Source organism: Rousettus aegyptiacus, unplaced genomic scaffold (genome assembly GCF_014176215.1).
Source record: "Rousettus aegyptiacus isolate mRouAeg1 unplaced genomic scaffold, mRouAeg1.p scaffold_m13_p_1, whole genome shotgun sequence".
Taxonomy (NCBI): Eukaryota; Metazoa; Chordata; class Mammalia; order Chiroptera; family Pteropodidae; genus Rousettus; species Rousettus aegyptiacus.
The window spans coordinates 176,771,096-176,789,772 of record NW_023416284.1 but is presented as its reverse complement, the minus strand read 5'-3'; the positions used below and the strand labels follow the sequence as shown (position 1 = coordinate 176,789,772).

Below are 18,677 nucleotides of genomic sequence, written 5' to 3'. Positions count from 1 at the left end.
CAAGATGAAGTTCCTCATTTGTGAAAAGGAAGGTAGAAATGGCGCCTACTATGAGGATCTTTGGGTGATAATATGAATCAGTTACTACAGTGACTGTAAATAAATTAGCACTGAGCGAATATAGGATTATTATAAGAGCTAATTGCCTCTTAAAGCCAGAGAAGGGTTTATGGTGGAGGTGGCATTTGACCTGGGTCTAAAAGGGCGTGTAGCCACTAACAAGATGAAAAATGAGGGAAGAAAATAACGTATTCAAAAGTACGGAGTTGTTCAAATGCCGGACATCTCTGCAGAATAGAAAAAAGTTGATGGTTCTAGGAGAGGAAATGGATACATGTTTTGTTGGCATTTTGAGGCTACTATGGGAAGATACTCACTTGTCATCTGGATTGTGATTTCAAGATGGATTCTTATAATAGAAATGACTGACTTCCATTCAATAATGGTCCTGTGATATTCTACTTTGCAGCAAAAATAGAACACTAACAGACAAAGAGAAAAATAGAAAACCCAAACAGCCTAGTTAGGCTCAAAAATATGGTTATAATCTCTGTGGATCAGAAATGAATCGAGCAGAGCATGGCCAAAGCAATGAGCCCAGTGAGCTCCTCTCTGATGGCAGGAAGTAGTTTGCCTCTTGTCCCAGGCTAAGAAATGCTTCATTAATGTAAAGATTGCTACTTCTTGATGATGCTGGTGAATGAGTGCCTCCAAGGCCCCTGCCGCCATGTGTGAAAGGACTAAAGATGAAAGGAGAAAACAGTCATCAAACAACCTGGAGTGATATAATTAGCCACCTAAGGGCTTAGAGGGGGAGAAGATAGGACACGGCCTCAAAATCAGGAACAGAACCTAGTGGCCAGCTAGATCAGTGATTGAACATGTGAGGTTCTCCATGATCACCTCGGGACATAACCGTAGGACCGATAACACACCCAGTGGAGGCGACCTCCAGGTTGATGAAGAGGGAGCCAATGGCACAATAGATGAAAGGGAAGTGGAGGAAAGAAGGCTGGGAGGGAGAGGGGCGGAGAGAGAGAGAGAGAGAGAGAGAACACAAAGTCCTTCTACTCACAATTCTGCAAACTTTAATTCCCAAGACAGATTTTAAAAATTCTAAGCAAGATAGAATATAGAATAAGAAATTCAAAGATAACTTTATTTTTCACGAAATTAATTTTTAGAGCTTGAACATGAAGATTATTGAAAGAGTGGTCTTCAATGCTATATTTATCTCTTCAATTCCAATTCATTCCCAACTCACTGGAATTTGTCTTCTAGCCCAACTTGACAATGAAACTGTTTTTGCCAGGATTTCTAATGAACTTTTTCTTTCTCTTTTATATTGGCAGCATTTGGTGGTTTAGACCCACCTTTCTCTTAAATCACTCCCTTGCGTCCGCAACAGCCCCTTTCGGGATTTTCTTTATTTTTCCATTGCTGTTCTGCTCAGTCTCCCCTTTTACTGCTTCTGGGTGACATACCGCCCTTCCTTTGGATTCTGACTTCAGTCCTTTGTCATTCTACACACCTAGGCATCTCGTCCAGTTTCAGTACGTGAGCTGCCAAAGCAAGCACGAGGGCAGTTTTATACAAACTCAAGACTCTTACTCTCTATACGCCGATGATTCTCCATTCTATATTTTCAGTCCAGATTTTCTCCCAATTCCTAGATCCTTAAATACTATATGTACTGAATATTTCCACTTGTATGCAGATGTACATGTGCACATCAAATTCGATATGCTTACTACTGAATTTAAATATATTTAAAACCGTGCTCCGACTAGCGCTGTCATTTATCAACTGTTTAAGCTAGGAAACTCCTAGATTTTTCCTGGCACTTCGCTGCTCTTCACTGTCTACGTGCTGACCTCCTCCTCCTCCCGCCTTCCTCTCCCTTCTTTTGCTCCTCTCCTGCAACCCCGTCTCTCCTCTTTCTTCTTCCCCTTCTTCCTAGTCTTCCTTCTTTTATTTCTTCTATTTCTCTTCTGTGTAGAACGTGCCATTGCATCCACCTTCCCCTCAAACTCTAGTTCTTGTGTCTCCGTCCTACTCTTTATACAACATCAACAATGAAAGCAAATACCTTAGCAAATACCTTACCTAATACTTTGTGAGTTTTATTCTTGAAATAATGATTTGCATTTTACCATTTACATTTGTGACTTTGGGAAAAATACTAAACCTCCATTTGCTTCAATTCTCTCTTCTGTAAAATGGGAATAAAAATAGCACCTAAGCCATAAATGTTGTGAGACTTCAGTCCTGATATTCGCGAAAAGACTCCAAGTAGTGCCTGGCACATGGTAAACATTATATAAATATACATATTTCTTAGCCATCATTATTTTCTGTTATAGTCTATTATTATTAGAATGTCTATTTTCTGTCTCCATTTTTCACTACTGGAGATTATTAAAAATATTAATTTATTAAATAATATTTAAGGTAGGTAGTCTTTGGAAAAAATTAAGCAGTTTTTTGTGTATTACCACAGGTAACATTTTAATAATTAAAAACTTTAAAATTCTTTTTAAAAAATTGAGTTTCATTTTCCGGGATTGGAAAAAAAGATGTCTGTGGGGGAAAGGCATTTATGAGAAAACATTTCCAACAGTTCCATCAACTGGAATTGGCTTTGCTCTAAAATATTTAGGAATTTTTATGGCTTGGTTAAAGTATTGAAATCGATAATATTGGGTAAAATGCTACAAATTAGGGACATTTACTAGCATATCACTGTATAATTTTGCTAAGGCCAGGATCACTGTAAAGTTTGATATAATGACACACTATCTTTCTGTACATTTTAATATATCATAAGGGTAAATCATTCCTGTAAGATTTAATAATTATTATATAGATCAGAAATCAATATAATAATTACCCTATAACTTGAGTGTTAGTGCCATCATTCAGCATGAAAGGAAGTCCCTTTGTATATTTTATACTGGTTCCTTTGTATGTTTACATGTATTTTTGAGCAATTAGTGACCAAATAAATATTTTTCAACAATCTTAAAAGTTTCATTTTCAATCAAAATAAAATAGATGACTAAAAGAAAAGTTTCCCCCAATTTTAGAACTGAGGGCAAATTCACAATTGAGAGTAATTCTTCAATTTTACCTATAATATTCCAAAAGGAAGAAAACAGTAGGAGAAAAATATCTCACTAGGCTCTGGATATTTGTTATGAGAACGAGTTATAATTTCCTTATTGAAAAACTGTCTCAAAATGCTCAACTAGGCGCTTGGCCTTTTTTTTTTTTTTTTTTTTTTTTTTCACTCACCTAGTGAAAAAAACCACATGTAAGCTCTTTTTTGAAACGGACTAGTTGGCGGGTTCCACTTCCTGTTGTGAGGAGTAAGATGTATCTCAAACTCACTAAAGTTCTCAAGATTGTTTTCATTCTCTCATGTAAACCGACGTAGGTTTCAAATCATATATATCAAGTGAAACTGAAACTCCTTGTACTTTGTTATTTCTATAATATGCAGTCTGTTCCTGGTTTGGGGAAACGGTTTGAAGAGCTAGATAGATTTTAAAATAATTTGCTTTGGGAGAAGTGCTATCAGAGGAGAGCTGGCTAAACTCCCCAAGGGCTGGTCTCGGGCAACATTGAGACAAAGGCTGCTGCTTGATTTGGGGCTGTCTCTAGAACCAGCCCTAAGGTTGGATGGTGGAGCTGGAGACCCCCAGTTCCACTGGGAGTTCATAAGGGATGAATGAGTGCAGGAGATTCACTGGTTCCCAGTCGGGAGAGATGGTGTGAGTGCTGCTTCCCCGTGGATCCACAGCCTTCTGTCCTCTCTTGACTTCTCTCTCTCTCTCGTTCTTTTTAAAGCTGCTCTTTTCGTATGGACTTCAGCTCTTTCTGTAACGTGATTTTACCTTGTTCATTTGGGGCTGGAATCCTCGAGGAATGCTTCCGAGCAATTTCCTTTTCTCCCTGTTGCTCTGGTTCTTAGTTTGTCTTTAGTGCTCCTTGGGGTCTCCTGGACCCCGATTTTCTCAGATCGTTCCCATTATCTAAATTTACTTACTCTCTTCATTGCCTTTAGTCCTGACTCTCAGGTAAGTTTTAGCTGTTCAAATAATATACATATTCGGGCTAAAATAGGTACTTATTTATAGGCACTGATTAATTTTACAGATCTCAAATCTCGATTGCATTAAAAAAAAAAAAAAAAAAAAAAGACCCCAGGAGACCGTTAGAGGGAATGGTGGGGATTTTAGATCAAGATGCGAGTCAATGTAGGAGATGTTTTGTGAAGTGGAGCTAAGACTAGGACTCTGCTGTGCTAATGTGCCTAGATTGTAGCCATGTGTCATATCTATTGAACGTGACATGTCTATACTTGCCGAAAACTTAGGGCGATTACTGATTTTCTTATGACCTTTTTCACAAGGATGATTAATTTCTTCAGGGACAAAATTTTATTCTAACATCATAAAATAAAACATCAATTTGGGATTTCCCAGAAAATAGAATTTAAGCATTTTAATCCCATCATTGCTGCTGAAGAAACTACTAGTCCTGCTTATCCTAAACAAATTACTATGAAATTTTTGTTTATTAGGTAGAAAGTATTTATTTATATATAACCATATAATGTTATGTTGTGTCTAATTATATAAGTAATGTTTTTTAGTTTTCACAGTTTTAATGTACAATCTTGCTAAATATGTATGATTCCAACCTATAGGATTCGAATTGTTATAAATATCTTGATTTTACAAATGAGGAAGTGGGTTCTAAGAGGTAAATTGACTTTTTCCTGGGTAACACAGCTACTAATTATGACAGCTATGAGTTGATTTCAGCCCTCTGGATTTAAAAATTCCATCCTATTTCCACTATATGACATTCCCTCTTTAAATATTTGTAGAACCATATATAATAGCTATTAGATCAATAATTAGATATATAGAATAGTAGCTGGCTGCCTCTGTGATAACATTGCAAAATATTGTAATAAGATTGCATATCAACTTTTAGAACTGCTTTTCAATTATGTACAATGTTTTCAAATTCTCTCCTCGTTAGCATAAAAAATTGTCATTTAAACCTAATTAGATTCAGCTTAGATATTGTGGAGAAAAAAATGAAACTTCTTTAATCTAAAATGCCTTTACACATACACACACACATACTCACAGAGGGCTATATGAAAGCTTTTTTAACTTTTCTATTTTTGCTGATTGTCTGATTTTATATGAATTGTTTAAAATGCATTGTGAAAAATGTTTATTTCATATATATTGTTTTATACCTGATTTGAGTATTTGAAGAACTATAATAAAATAGATGATAATTAATTTATCTTTCATAAAATGTGAGTAATATTCACAGATACTTAAGACAAAGAAATCATTTTAAATTTGGCTGTAAGTAAAAATTTCCTGATAAGGAGGCTTGCTAGTTATTTCAAGAGACTGCAAAATTCCTGTTCTGGGATGTTTAATTCATGTGGTTGAGGTGTAATCCTATGTGGTTTAGGACCATGAATTGAATAGTCCAGGGTGAACCTGTAATATTCCAGGTGAGACCGCAATGGTCATCATCCAGGTTTATTTAAACAATGTTATTTAGAGATTGCAAGAGCAGGATCTATTTTTTTTCTTCTCTTACAAAAAATGAAAAGGAAATATTTTATTTTTTAAAGAACTTCAGCAAACGGTGTGCTGCCCTAAGTGATAGTGGGAAAGCTGCCTGTGGGTGGAAACAGGAAGCATTAGTGATAAATGCTGTTACGTTTGTTTTTTTTTTTTTCAGGTTCAGCTCAATGTCTATTGATTCTAATTAGTACATTTTGTGCCTCAGCCATAGCTTCCCTCAGCTCTGCTTGGAGAGTTTTTTTTAGCTTCCATCCTGCTCATAAACACTGCCACCTCCTCCCTCCTTCTCTCTTTACAAATGTTACAACACAATCAGAAATTTCCTCTTTTCTTTCCTTCCTGCATTTCCAGCAGGTTCCCTTGCGTCAGAAGCCGAGAAAGAAAACTCAAGGTAATTAGATCTCTTTTGTTTCTTTATCCCTTTTGGTGTGCGTGTGAGTGTGCTTTTTCTCTTGGATGCCTTCTTTGGGATCAGCTTTTTTGTCTGTCTTAATGCTAATGTCAGGAGGTGGACGGCAGATTAATTTTTGGTTATTTTTGGATCGATTTTGAGAAATGATGGCATGCTGTTCATTTGGATTAATCCCTCGTGGTGTGTCAATAGAGCTTAGAAAACCTGGTACTGAGTCGGAAAGTGGCTGATTTTGGTGGGCATTAACCCTTCTCCACCTATTGCATAACTCCTGCTATTATTACTGCTGAAAGAAGCTATGTTAGTGCGATGGTGTGCCTGCCAGCCTCAGGATTTTAATTTTTTTAACTTACTCTTGTCAAATAATATTCTTTGACTAGCACTTGCATATTAGTCTCACTGTTTCTGTGGTCATATCTTGTGCCTTCTAAGCACTAAATGAATATTTAAAAATCAAATAAATTACTTTTTTTTTGCATAAATCTTGGTAAAAAAAAAAAAAAAGAAAATCCAACTCCCAGGAGATAAAAACAATTAACGGTTACCTACCACCCTTTCACATAAATTAGGGTCATATGTGACCTACCTTTTCTTGTAATCGTTGCAGGTTTTTTCACGATGAGTCGGAGGAGGATATCATGTAAAGACCTGGGGCATGCTGACTGCCAAGGGTGGCTGTATAAGAAAAAGGAAAAAGGAACTTTCCTAAGCAACAAATGGAAAAAGTTCTGGGTGGTACTGAAGGGGTCATCACTATATTGGTACAGCAACCAGATGGTGAGTCCACTTTCCTCCTCCCATCGTCAGCTTCTGTAACCAAGGATAGAGTAAAGATCCTTGTGGGGCAGGTGATCCCTATGGGAAAGTTAATTTTTATTCCTGGGACTTGGAACAGAGCAAATAAATAAGTTCTAGATGCTGTTTCTGGTCTGATAGATATGTTGGCTAGTCCACTGTATTTAAAAAAATAGAAAACCATCTTGCTTGACTTTGGTTGGGGAGAGGGATGTCCAAATAGATATTCTTACTTACTAAAGGAGGCTTTCAGGGTCTATTAGTGTTACTATTCCATAAGCAATCTAATCCTTCCAGGATTTATGTGGACGGTGCTGGATATGGGAACTTTGCATTGATTGTTAAGGTCTCTGCATAAAAAGGGACTCGCTTTAAGACGTATTAGAGGTGTAAATTAATTCAGCCCACAGAAGCCATTTCCATGTCTCCTTTGCTATCTTCTTTTCTTCTCGCCTTCTTCATCAGGTGGGGGTTGGTTTCAGAACCGCTGTGAGCCACTGTCATCTCTTGTTCCTTGGCGTGAGCCATGATGGCATTGAATGACCCATGATTGGACAACGCTTGATAAGAGAGTTGTCTGGTTTACCCTTTACGGGCACTATACCCTGTGCTCTGCCACACAGGCTGGTTTTCTCTGGAAAGGACTGGAAATAAAGTTAAAGCAGGTGTGCTAATCGTCCCTGGTTCGAAACATTGGGAAAACGATGATGTGGTCGAATACTGAATGAGCAAAAACTTTTCACCTACGAACGCTCTCCACTAACCTCCAAGTAGCCAACTGCTGATCTCAGCTGAGCTTGAGTTTCTCTTTGGGGTGAAGTGAAGATCAGCAACAAATGTCCTTTGATCAGTTAAGGGAAAGTTACTCAGGAATAACCTATAAGCCAGAAGAATTTTTTTTTTTTCATATGCTACCATTCTTTTGAAATGACTTGTGTGTGCCCATTGCTCAAGCAACCGAGTTTTAGTGCATGTAACTTTATAAATGTAAAATGAGTGCTGTGTATAATTTGTGGATTAAGTTTTTAATTGATAAATTTACATTCACCAATTACTAATTCACGAGCACTCATCCTGTAAGGATCTGGTTAAACGGGACCCAAGTCCAACTCCAGGGCCTTGTTCCCTGTGTTTCTCTGTCCCCCACTCTCTGTCTCTAAGCTTATTGCTTGGTTTCACCTCATGCAGGACACGGCACAAAATTCTTCATCAAATGCCACAAAAATGTATTCTCTCAAGCCTTTCATGAGTTTTAACAACTTATCAAAAATTTGGGAGGTTCACAAAAAAGAATCAGCTGGAAGAATGTGTGGTCTTCCTGAGTCTCCTTTCTCTTGTCTTCTGCCCTCTTGGATAGATTCATCTTGTCTGGATTCCCCTTTAATTTAGGGATGGTTTTACCTAAATTAAAGCAAATTGGGGCTGGGGTCTCACCTTCTATCTTGAGAGATTTTTTTTTCTAAACAAATACAGCTTTCTTCTTAAGAAAAATTAAGGTTAATATAGATTTCAAACTCTTGTTCCCTATTGTTTTAGGCTGTTGCTTTTAGGTAGTTGTGGCAAGTGATAGTCTGTGTCTTTAATAAAGTGAGAGGACTTAACTGATCTATCTTTTAATAGCTCCTCAGGAATTTTCTGAGGCTGTTGGAAAGATTGGGTGCTGGTGGAGTATGGCACATTTGTGGGAAGTGACAAAGCACAGGTATAAACACGACATTAATTTTCTTATTCAACCTAATTACTCAGCAAGTATGTCCTGGGTACTGTCCTTATCTTCACAGAATTTAAAGGAAGATCACTCTGAACCGCAGATAGTCACAGATTGGCTTTATTTGGCTTCATCAGCTCATTTGCCTTCAGCTTCTTTTAGGGGAGCCATGAAGTACTATTTGGAGCGTTAGGGACCCTATGCTCGCACAGGCAGCAGCAGTGCTGATTGTGACTAGATCAGAAGGAGGAAAAGGAGAGGATGTCAGACACACAGATGCACCCCTGCTGTCACTTGTAAATGCATAAAGCAATATTCAGTTAGCAAATTGTGTCCTTGCATAAACTTAGATTAACATTGAATGGAGAATAAATTTACTGTTATCTGGCCACAGAATTCTTCTGTTACATACATGTGGCAGAAAGACCCTTCTAACTGCCTAAATCTATGACTCTGTGTTGCGGAGGAATCCTTCCCCGCCCCCACCCCCCACTGGCCCCAACACACACACACACACACACACACACACACACGCACACGCACACACAACACACACCCTCTGACGTGCTAATTATATGTTTGTTATGGGGAAAAAAGGCTACTCAATGAATACGTAATTAAAAGTCATATTCTTGCTTTCTGTGTGAATTTCAACTGTGATATAAAAGCCGAACACATGCCCTCAAGCTAAGAACATTTACTGTTTTCTGCCACTCAAGGAATCAGATTCAACAGAGTAGTTCCCAAGGCACCGAAGTGTAATGAGGAAACCTCTTCTCTGCTTTTTCTTATGTGGCCTGATGCTGAGAGGTAATGGAGCCCTTAGCATCACAGCAAGCGCCGCTTCTTACTGTATACCTACTATGTGCCAAGGGATATTCTAGGTCCCTTTCAGACATGTTATCTTTTACTCCTCAAAAACACCCTCTAAGGTGGTAATTGTCACCATGTTTGAAAGTTGGGCAGAATGGCACTCAGAGAGATTGTGTACCTTGCCCCAAGTGACACAAGTAGTGAGTGGGAGAAAACAGATCAGACTCAGCCCAGGATTGTTGCCATATACCAACCAACATGGCCACATGCGGAGACTGGAATAAATGATGTGATTAGATCGCCCTGCTTTCTGCCTTCAGCAGGGTTCTGAGGGAACAACTCTAGACGTGTAATCTAGGGCAATTCTCATGAGAAAGGATAAGTGATCTCATGGGATTCCTTTGCCTGTCTCCACTGTTCCTTGACACTGCCCAAGGAGACCACCTCTCGGTGATTTTCGTAGTTGACTCTAGGTGTGCCTTCTTCCTTCATGTTGCTTTGCTGTCTCAAATAGCACTACCCAGATTTCCTCGAGAAAGGTCAAGTGCAGACACTCATCTGCCATTTTTCACACCTCACATTACGTGTTCAGAATGTGGTACGCCGCACAGGAATGCACGCCATGTCTTACAAAAGCAGATTCAAGTTTAACAGCCAGAGAAAATTGCGCCGTTTAAAATCTTGGGTTTGAAGTCCACACAATTGTTTCCCCTTACCCCTAGGATAAGGTACCAATTCATTTCCTGGCTCTTGAGTCTCTGACCTGTGTCTCTTAACTTCCCCAACCTTCAACTGTAGAACTCCTTTTAATTCCTTGTTATCATCATATATGACGGCTCTTTCTTTAAGCCTTTGCGTATGCTGTTCCTCTGCTCAGAAAACTCTTTGTCTCCACACCCTAAAGTTTTTTTTTCACCACCCAATTCCATCAAGCTTATTCCTCCTCAAAAATCAAATTCGAGCTCAAAGAGCCCTTCTTCTAGGTGGTCTTACTTTATCCTCTAACCTAAATTAGGCTGTTTCTGTCTTTCTCATAGTAGTCTATAATTTTCTTATAATTATGCTCATCTTTCTCCTTTGTGCATGTTCGTTAGACTGTCTCTTTTCCATAATTGATAATAATCTTCGTAGGGCAGGACCACGGGTATATCTTTAGCACCTTGCACTGTGTCTGACACTTACTAGGCAGCTGATTAATATTTGTCAATTTCACAAATAAACAAGATTCAGAAATCATCACATTTAAATTACCCGTGGGAATTTTGAGAAATGAGATGGCGAATAAGGGCTGCTTTTGATAGAAAATAATTTTCCAATAAAGAGATTTCCACTCCTGTTCATAAAAACAGATACAGGAAAAGGTGTAATTTGAGATTTGCAAGAAGGACTCTGCGGTCCCAAGGAAGTCCCCGCACAACTGCTCCCATTTTGCTGACATCTTCTTAGGGACTATGTTATTAAATTCTCTCTAACCATGGCCCCTGGTTAGAAACAGGGTCTATTGGTCAAGATCACCAGACTTAGGTAGAAATGTTGAAAGAGATGTGGAAAGTTTTCTTGGGAAATTCCGTCCACTCCAGCATTTCACCTGGATCCCAGGCACAGCTGGGGATGGGAGTTTTATCTTTCTTTTCTCTGGTGAAGAAGAAGTGATGTTCTGAATTATTGTCTTCCTTCAGGCATGTCACTGTAAAATAGTGACAAGATAAGTCCTCAGGGTGTTATTTACTCAATAAAACTGTCTTATAGTTTTAGGCTTCCCCTTTTGGTATAACTTATTTCTCTTTTCTAAGAATTCCTTATTCAAATTGTGCTCAGTTCCTTGGGATATGTATCGTGGATTTTATTTATATCCAGGACAAAAAGTAAATATATATTATAGAGCTCACTTAAAATTAGTGAAGTTCTTAAATGTTTCTATGCAGAGAGCTTTTACTCATCTTACTGGTAGATTTTCTTGCATCCAGGAGAGTATGTGGACTCTAGAAATACATCAAGAAAACATACATTATGCTGGTATATAACTTGGAGGCACTGTCTAAACAATTCAGGTTTTAATTACAGAGCACAGTTTAATATTAGTTACAGATAATAGAGTTTTAAAAATCTCTTTTTAAGTGAGCCCCGCATGAGAAGTTTATCACCCATCCATTTATTCATCCACCTACCACCCGCCTCCATGTCCTTCTATCAGTATTTATTGAGGAATTAAAAATAATTTGGGCTAACTGTTGTCAGTACTATTATAGATTTAAAAATGCAAGAGTCTACTTTTTCTACTATTTCTTCTATTAAGAACTAATAGACTGGCGGAGGAGAAAATACATTAATGACATTAATGATATTAATCAAAGAAAAACGATTGAAAGAAAGGCTCTGAGTTTGAGCAATACAGATGGATTCTGTAAATTGTGAGGATGAGGAAAATATCTGGTGCTGAATGTGAGGAAGATCCGCCATGGTGACTTCTATCCCTTGACGTTTCTCTGTTCCCTCTACCTAGGAAGCTGTGTTTTTTCCCTTTTGTCATTTCCAAAGCTACATGATTTCCTTCAAAGAGGCCTGCCTTTTCTACTAGATAAATATAGTTTTTACCAATCGAAAAACATTATTTATGTGGTTTGACGTGAATTTAGAAAGGTGTCAGGAAGAAGATTCTCTTAAGATCAGCCTTGGGAGGCAGTTTTTTTGGGGGGCGGGGTGGGATAAAGTTTTGAGGGAGGTGGGGTGTGGACATTCCAATCTGGGAATGAATGCAAATTAAGGAATGACAATATAAATAAGCCAAGGTCAATCCCTTGTGCTAGGAGTTATATTCGATTCTCATTAGAACCTGGCAAGATACATTTTATTATTCTCATTTTTCAAGGGAGTTTGCTGAAGCTCAGGGAATTTAAGCAACTTGCTCAAAGTCTCATAAGGAAGAAGTGGCAGAGTTGGGATTAAAAGCATGGCCCACCAGTGCCAAAGCCAGGCTCCATCCCCTGGGCCGCATGGTGTCCCTATTTAGAGATGAGCCAGGATCAGTATATGAGGGCCGTAAACGCACAGTGTTCGGATGTGGACTCGATCTGGTGGGGAGTCAGGAGCCACTGCATAGCCTCGATCAGAAGATGATCTAATGAAATGGGCGTGTGAAGGTATTAACCCAGCAAGTAATTCATGGGATGGACTGGAGAGTGAAGGCGCTTTCGGGAGGCCAGTTAAGAGAGGAGGACACAATTTGGGCATCAGGTCTTGAACTCCTGTACTAGATGGGAAAGAGTGAAAATGTGGGACGTACTACACAAACGGAAAAGGCCAAGTATAGTGAGCACCCGGACATAGGTCACAAAATGTTTGAGGCTAAAACAAGAATGAGTCGTGGTTCTGGAGCTTGGGGAAACTGGTTAGATAATATGAGAATCGAGGGAGGAAAAGTTCGCGGCTAAAATGTGGAATAGTATTTAGACTCATCGTTATTGACTTTTTGGGTTTATTTTATGTATAAAATTACTAGAAACTTGTATTGCTTAGCGGTTAAGTAATTAATTGATGCTATTTGTGCTGTTGCATCAACAGTACAAGTGAGCTTTGGGGCCCCCTGGGCCTCCCGTAAAAAGATGAATCACTTAACTATTTCGTAAAAACTTCTGGTAAACCGATGAGGTTTGTAGATTAAAACCTGGTGTAATATATTTGATGCAGGGTTTTCATTTCTCTGAGAATCCAACCTGACTGCCCGAATATGATCGTGTTTCTCCCTCACGGGCTGAGTTATGCCACGTGTCTGTGGGTTCGAGTAATCATGTGTTGGTCTTTAGCTGCCTGTGCACATCACGTGAACTTCAGAAGATCATGGGTTTGGAAAGGATTTTTCTGGGAATCAGTTTTATGAGAATCTCTACAGCAAACCTCTTATCATTTATTTATTTAATTGAATCATGATCTTATCACCTTGATGTGATCATTGTAAACATTTATTTATTTAATTGAATCATGATCTTATCACCTTGATGTGATCATTGTAAACATTTTGTTGTATGCTAACGAACTTTTTCTGTGTTTTCCAAAAACGAAATGATACTATGCATAATATTGTAACTTGGTTTTCATGCTAAGTAGTACATTATCAATATATTGCCATGTCAACACAAATATATCCATAACATCATTTCTAGTGGCTGTATTACATATGGATATATCATAGTTTATATATCAATCCATAGAATTTAAAATCAGAAGCGCCTTTTATTCAAAAATCTTTTAAAATAGCTAACGGGGGACAGAATATACAAGTACACATCTACTAACAAATATAAAGTGATGCATATTCAACTTCTGTGTATGTATAAATATGTGTGTTTGTATAACTATTACGATATGTGTATAAATATTAATATATGTGATTAAATATGTTGTTACGTGTGTATACATATGTCTGTGTATCTATATGAGTATATAACGGTTATTCTTTTAAGTGAGTGGGCAAGAAGGTGGATTTCATCAGCATGGTATTAGGGAGAAACGTCACCTTATGAAATCTTGTGAAATCATGTGTCCCTAGGTCAATGATGTAACTCTTTATGCATCCATTTTCTTACAAGTACACTTTGAGAACATTATCTCTACTAAATTCAGAGTGATTTTGAGAAAATGACGTTCATCTTAAACCAATATAAAAACATTGAATGACTACATATGAAGAAAGGCAATTTTGTATATGCTTTAGACGAAATATGCTTAAATAATGTCATGATTTTAGGGTGCAGAAGAATTGTGCTAGAGTCTCACTGGCAACAGCGGCCTATCCTGGGCTGGAAATTAAGTATGCCTGCTGACCCTGTGCAAAGGATGATTTTTAAAGCATAAAACAGAGGAGTGAGCTAAAAGGCCCTGGGGCCTTCTTCAGCACAGTAGCTGCCATCCTAGAGGAAGAATTCAGGCAATTCATGATTTAGTGATGAAGCTGTGTGCACATTTCCTAAGCAATAGCATTGAGAAGTGGCCCATGGGATCAGCTGAACTTTTGGCTAGATGTGAGGATTTTCCTGAGAAGTCATTATTCGAAGATTTATCAGCCTTCTAGAGCAAGCTCTTTTAAGGGCCAAAGACCCAGCTGCTTCTACAGACAAGCTAACTGATAAACTCATCTGTCATCGTGCTGCTGTGTTTAGTCACCCATAGAGCATGTTCCCAGAATATTTTGAAAGGGAGCTATGCAGTAGAAAGTTTGAAAATTAGATATTAGATTTTTTTTTTTTTTAAGGAGTCAGAATTTCAGAGAATCTGTTTGAAATGATGTCTTCAAAAAAGACGCAAGGAAATAACATGCTATTGTCAAAGATCTCCCTGGGTTCCGAACCAGGACAGGTTCTCCTCTGATGCCTTAGACAACTGCCTTTTATGTGTTAAACAGAACTGTGAGGCGGTAGCTGCAGGTGACGCTTATTAACAGCGCGTTAACCACTGTTTTCATACCTCGAAGCTGATGAAACTCACTGTGGCAAATGCAGTTTCATCCTTTACTGGCAAATACTGTGTTTTTTTGGAGTAGTGTCTTTAAAACTTTTTTAAATTTATTTTTTATATTTATAAAAGTTGTGAAATACACATAACATGACATTTCCTATGTTAACCATTTTTAAAGGTACAGTTCAGTGGCATTGAGTACATTCACATTATTGTGCAACCTTCTCTAGAATTCTTTATTTTGTAAAAGCGAAACTCTGCACTCAAACAATAATTCTCCATTCCCCCTTCCCTTAGCCCCTGGCAATGCCCATTGTACTTTGTGTCATAAACTTGGCTACTAAGTTCCTTATACAAATGGAATCACATTTATTCGTCTTTTTGTGATGAACTTATCATGAGGTCTGCTAGGTTCATTCATGTTGCAGCAAGTGTCAGAATTTCCTTTCTTTTAAGGCTGAGTGATAAATCCACTGTATATATGTATAAACCACATCTTGTTTATCTATTCCTATCTGTTGGGTTGTGTCTGCCTTTTGGTTGTTGTGAATGATATGGCTATGAACATGGGTGTACAAAAATGTTTTTGGTACCCAGTGCTCAATATTTTTGGTTTTGTATTTAGAAGTAGAATTACTGGATTATATGATAATTCGATTTTTAATTTTCGTAGTTGCTGTACCATTTTACCTTCCCACCTACTGTACACAGGGGTTCCAATTTTTCTACACCGTCACCAACGCCTGTTATTTTCTGGGTGTTTTTTTTTTTTTTTTTTTTTGATAGTGGCTATTCTAATAGGTGTGAGGTAGTACTTAATTGTGGTTTTGATTTGCATTTCCCTGTTGATTATCGCCCTTGAGCATCTTTTCAAGTGTGTTTTGATCATTTGTATGTCTTCTTTGGAGAAATGTCTTTTTCTGTTTTCCAATCGAGTTGCTTGGTTGTGGTTGAATGGTATCTTAATAACACTCATGAAACTCATGAAAATATTTTGAAGAGATTTGAAGATTCCTGAAGTATGGGAAGATTTAAGTACAGGAAGTATACTTAAGTAAGTATAGGAAGATTTAATATATAAACTGTGAAGGCACAATTATGTTACACTGACTAACTATGGTTTTAAAAGAACTAACCTTATTCTTTATTTCTCCTAAATTTCTAGTATTGAAATTGAATGCACCAGGTTTTTACTTTTCTTAAATGGGGTTCCTTTATATACTCTTCACCTGCTTGTGCTCTAACCATGAATGATAGGTGAAATTTATTAGATAGAAAGAAATGTATTCTATTCTGAAATAGTGAGATTTAATTAAATTTCTTCTTATTTATTGAAAACTTTCCCCCTTCCTATTTAGTGCTTTCTTCCTTTTTTTTTTTTAATTTTTCTGTTTTGTTTATTTATTTATTTATTGACGCATTGCTGAAGAGACCAATGCTATGTAGCTGAAAATTACTTCTAGGGTTTTAAAGCTTCTAAAAGAACAGGTGAGAGGTAAATTTGGACAGGGTCATATAATGAATGGCTTTGTGTGCTTTAGAGAACAATAATACAAGATGTTTTTACGTTGCGAAGTTTCGATCTTAATTTTTTTTGAGAATATTTCAGAAGGCAATGGCTATCTTGGTGATAGTAAGGTAGTCATCTTCGGATGATTTTTAGGAGGCAATAGAGAAGGCTTATGCTGCCAAGCAGCTAGGCCATTCATGAATAGGAACCATGAGAAGAAACATCTTCTTTGAATGGAACAGTGTCTTGGTTTAGATTTCCCAGAAGAGGATTTGAATGCCAGTAGGTTATTTGGGAAGTGACACTGGACATACTTGGAAAGGGAAAGGGGAAGTGAAAAGGGGTGGAGAGTTAGCTACGAAAGCTCTCCTCAGCAAGAGAATTATGACTGTAGATAACAAGTTTCATTCTGCTGAGGGAACTCTGAGAGCCTGTGAAATGCATGCACCTCAGAGTTTTCCTCCCAAAGGTCAGGGGATTTGAGGTGTATAGTAAGCAAGTCCCACTGGTCATTGCACAAAGGCAGATCCTGGTGACAATAATTCTTTAGCACCTCAGCACAGGTGGGGAAGTAGAATCTGGTGGCCAGGGAACTCCTCCACAGAGAGATGGAGGTGTTGTTGGTGGGAAGTCCGGCTAGTGTTTCCTGGGTGAACAGGCTGAGGGGACCTGTCTGGGTCACTGGCAGCATCTGCCACAGGCAGTCTGCTTCCCTCAGGGTCCTTTTCCTCTCGTCCTCGTTGGAGTCTCAGCATCTTCAGAACTGTCATGATCATCACACATCAACACCTTCAGTCCATTCTTATGATTAATGCCAGGAATCTATAGGTTTTGCAGGAAATAATTGGGCCTTTCTGTTTATTAGTCAAAAATATTTACCAAGTGTTTTCGATGTGGAATATCTATTTCTAGGCATTTGTGAGAAGAAGGTATCTTTCAGTCAAAATCTCATTATATTCATAGGGTAATCTTAGCTAAACCCAAACGTAACAACATTTTAATAAATAATAGAATTTAGATAATGTAAGAAGGGCATAGTAAGTTTCTTAGCATTATTGTTCTCCGAAAAATTTAAAGAATTTTCTCCAGTGATTAATCTGATACCAAAAAGATAAGGAAGGCTGAGACACCCAAAGCGCTATTCAGAGGACTCAGCTGACAATGAACAGAGTTAAAAAACTTAGGTTACTTTGCCTTTGTCTTTCTGGGTCATTCCTTCTCTTTTGTTTCTTTTTTATTCCTTTTCCCAGTTCCTATCGGATAATGGCATGACAAAATCTTAATTGTTTTATAGCTTTAACAATTTTATAGTATTATGTACATCTATGTAAACTCCAGTTAACCTCAAAATGCTGGTTATATCTGGTTTGCCACTGTGTGGGTGCTGACCCGAGGGGTTATGTGTTCTGCTTAAGGTCACACAGTAGGTGACTTACATCACACTATTCTCATACCAAACCCACGGTTCTTTCTTCTGTGCCCTCCACTGACTCCTATTAGTTCCTGGTTTAGACTAAAGAAGTTGATCAGTTCCATGTTTAGAATAATTTAACTGATTTTTGGGTTCTAGTCTGAGTTCTGTCACTTTAATAATTCACATAACTTACCCATTTCATAATGACAATCTAGTTTGGTGTCTAGGTTGGAAACTGATCCATTTCATAAATTCTGGCACTTGGATATGATTAGTTTTTCTCTAAAGGCTAAGATAGTGGTTCCTCGATGACCTGTACTTGGTACTCAATAAATGCTACCTGTTATTAGATGTTACTCGATTATTATATTCCTTTAAAGGACTTTAGGCATTCTCATGCTGGGTCTGCTTCTGACATCTAGAATAAAAAAAAAAAAATCATTTTTTCCTGCTTCCCTTGCATGGCTTATACAGCCCAGTGCTAATAGGCTCAGCGCTCTGCCCGGAGGCCCAGGTAACACTTGCAGAATGTAGATTTGCCTTGGAATGTAATCCTCACATTTCCTTTTCCAAAAGGAAGAAAGAGACAAATGGCTCATCAGAACAAAGCAGTGTTGTGGAGTCTAGTGTATGGGGAGGAGGGAGAAGTTAGAGTCCATGCAATATTTTTTGGGGAAAAGAGTGGGGAAAAACTACCAAGGTTTCTCAGAATCAAGGAAATATGTTTCCACCGAGAATAGAGAGATAATTATACTTTTTATTTTTAACCATGAAATACATAATAATTGCCTCTGTTATACTTCATTTGTTGTACTTCGTTAATAACAATTTTACCATTGGACTGTATTCCACTAACTACTTATAGTCCAAATTCTGTGCTCTGCGGTCTCTTGGAGTCATTATTATTTGTGTGGGGTCATGTCACCATGTTTGGATTCAGTTGGGCTCAT

General features: G+C 37.9%; 1 protein-coding gene across 11 annotated transcripts in view; it reads left to right on the top strand.

Moving 5' to 3' along the window:
* IPCEF1 (interaction protein for cytohesin exchange factors 1) overlaps positions 1-18,677 on the top strand; it is a 140,649-nt gene that overhangs the window by 69,446 nt on the left and 52,526 nt on the right. For 5 of the 11 annotated variants that reach the window (XM_016156326.2, XM_016156322.2, XM_016156327.2 and 2 more), the window contains 2 exons: positions 5,976-6,015; positions 6,644-6,813. In XM_016156326.2, coding sequence (XP_016011812.2) covers positions 5,976-6,015; positions 6,644-6,813 — 210 coding nt within the window. Of the gene's footprint in view, positions 1-3,310; positions 3,772-4,092; positions 6,016-6,643; positions 6,814-18,677 lie in introns of those variants that run through there. The other 6 variants (XM_016156328.2, XM_036222922.1, XM_036222904.1 and 3 more) reach the window with 4 other exon arrangements.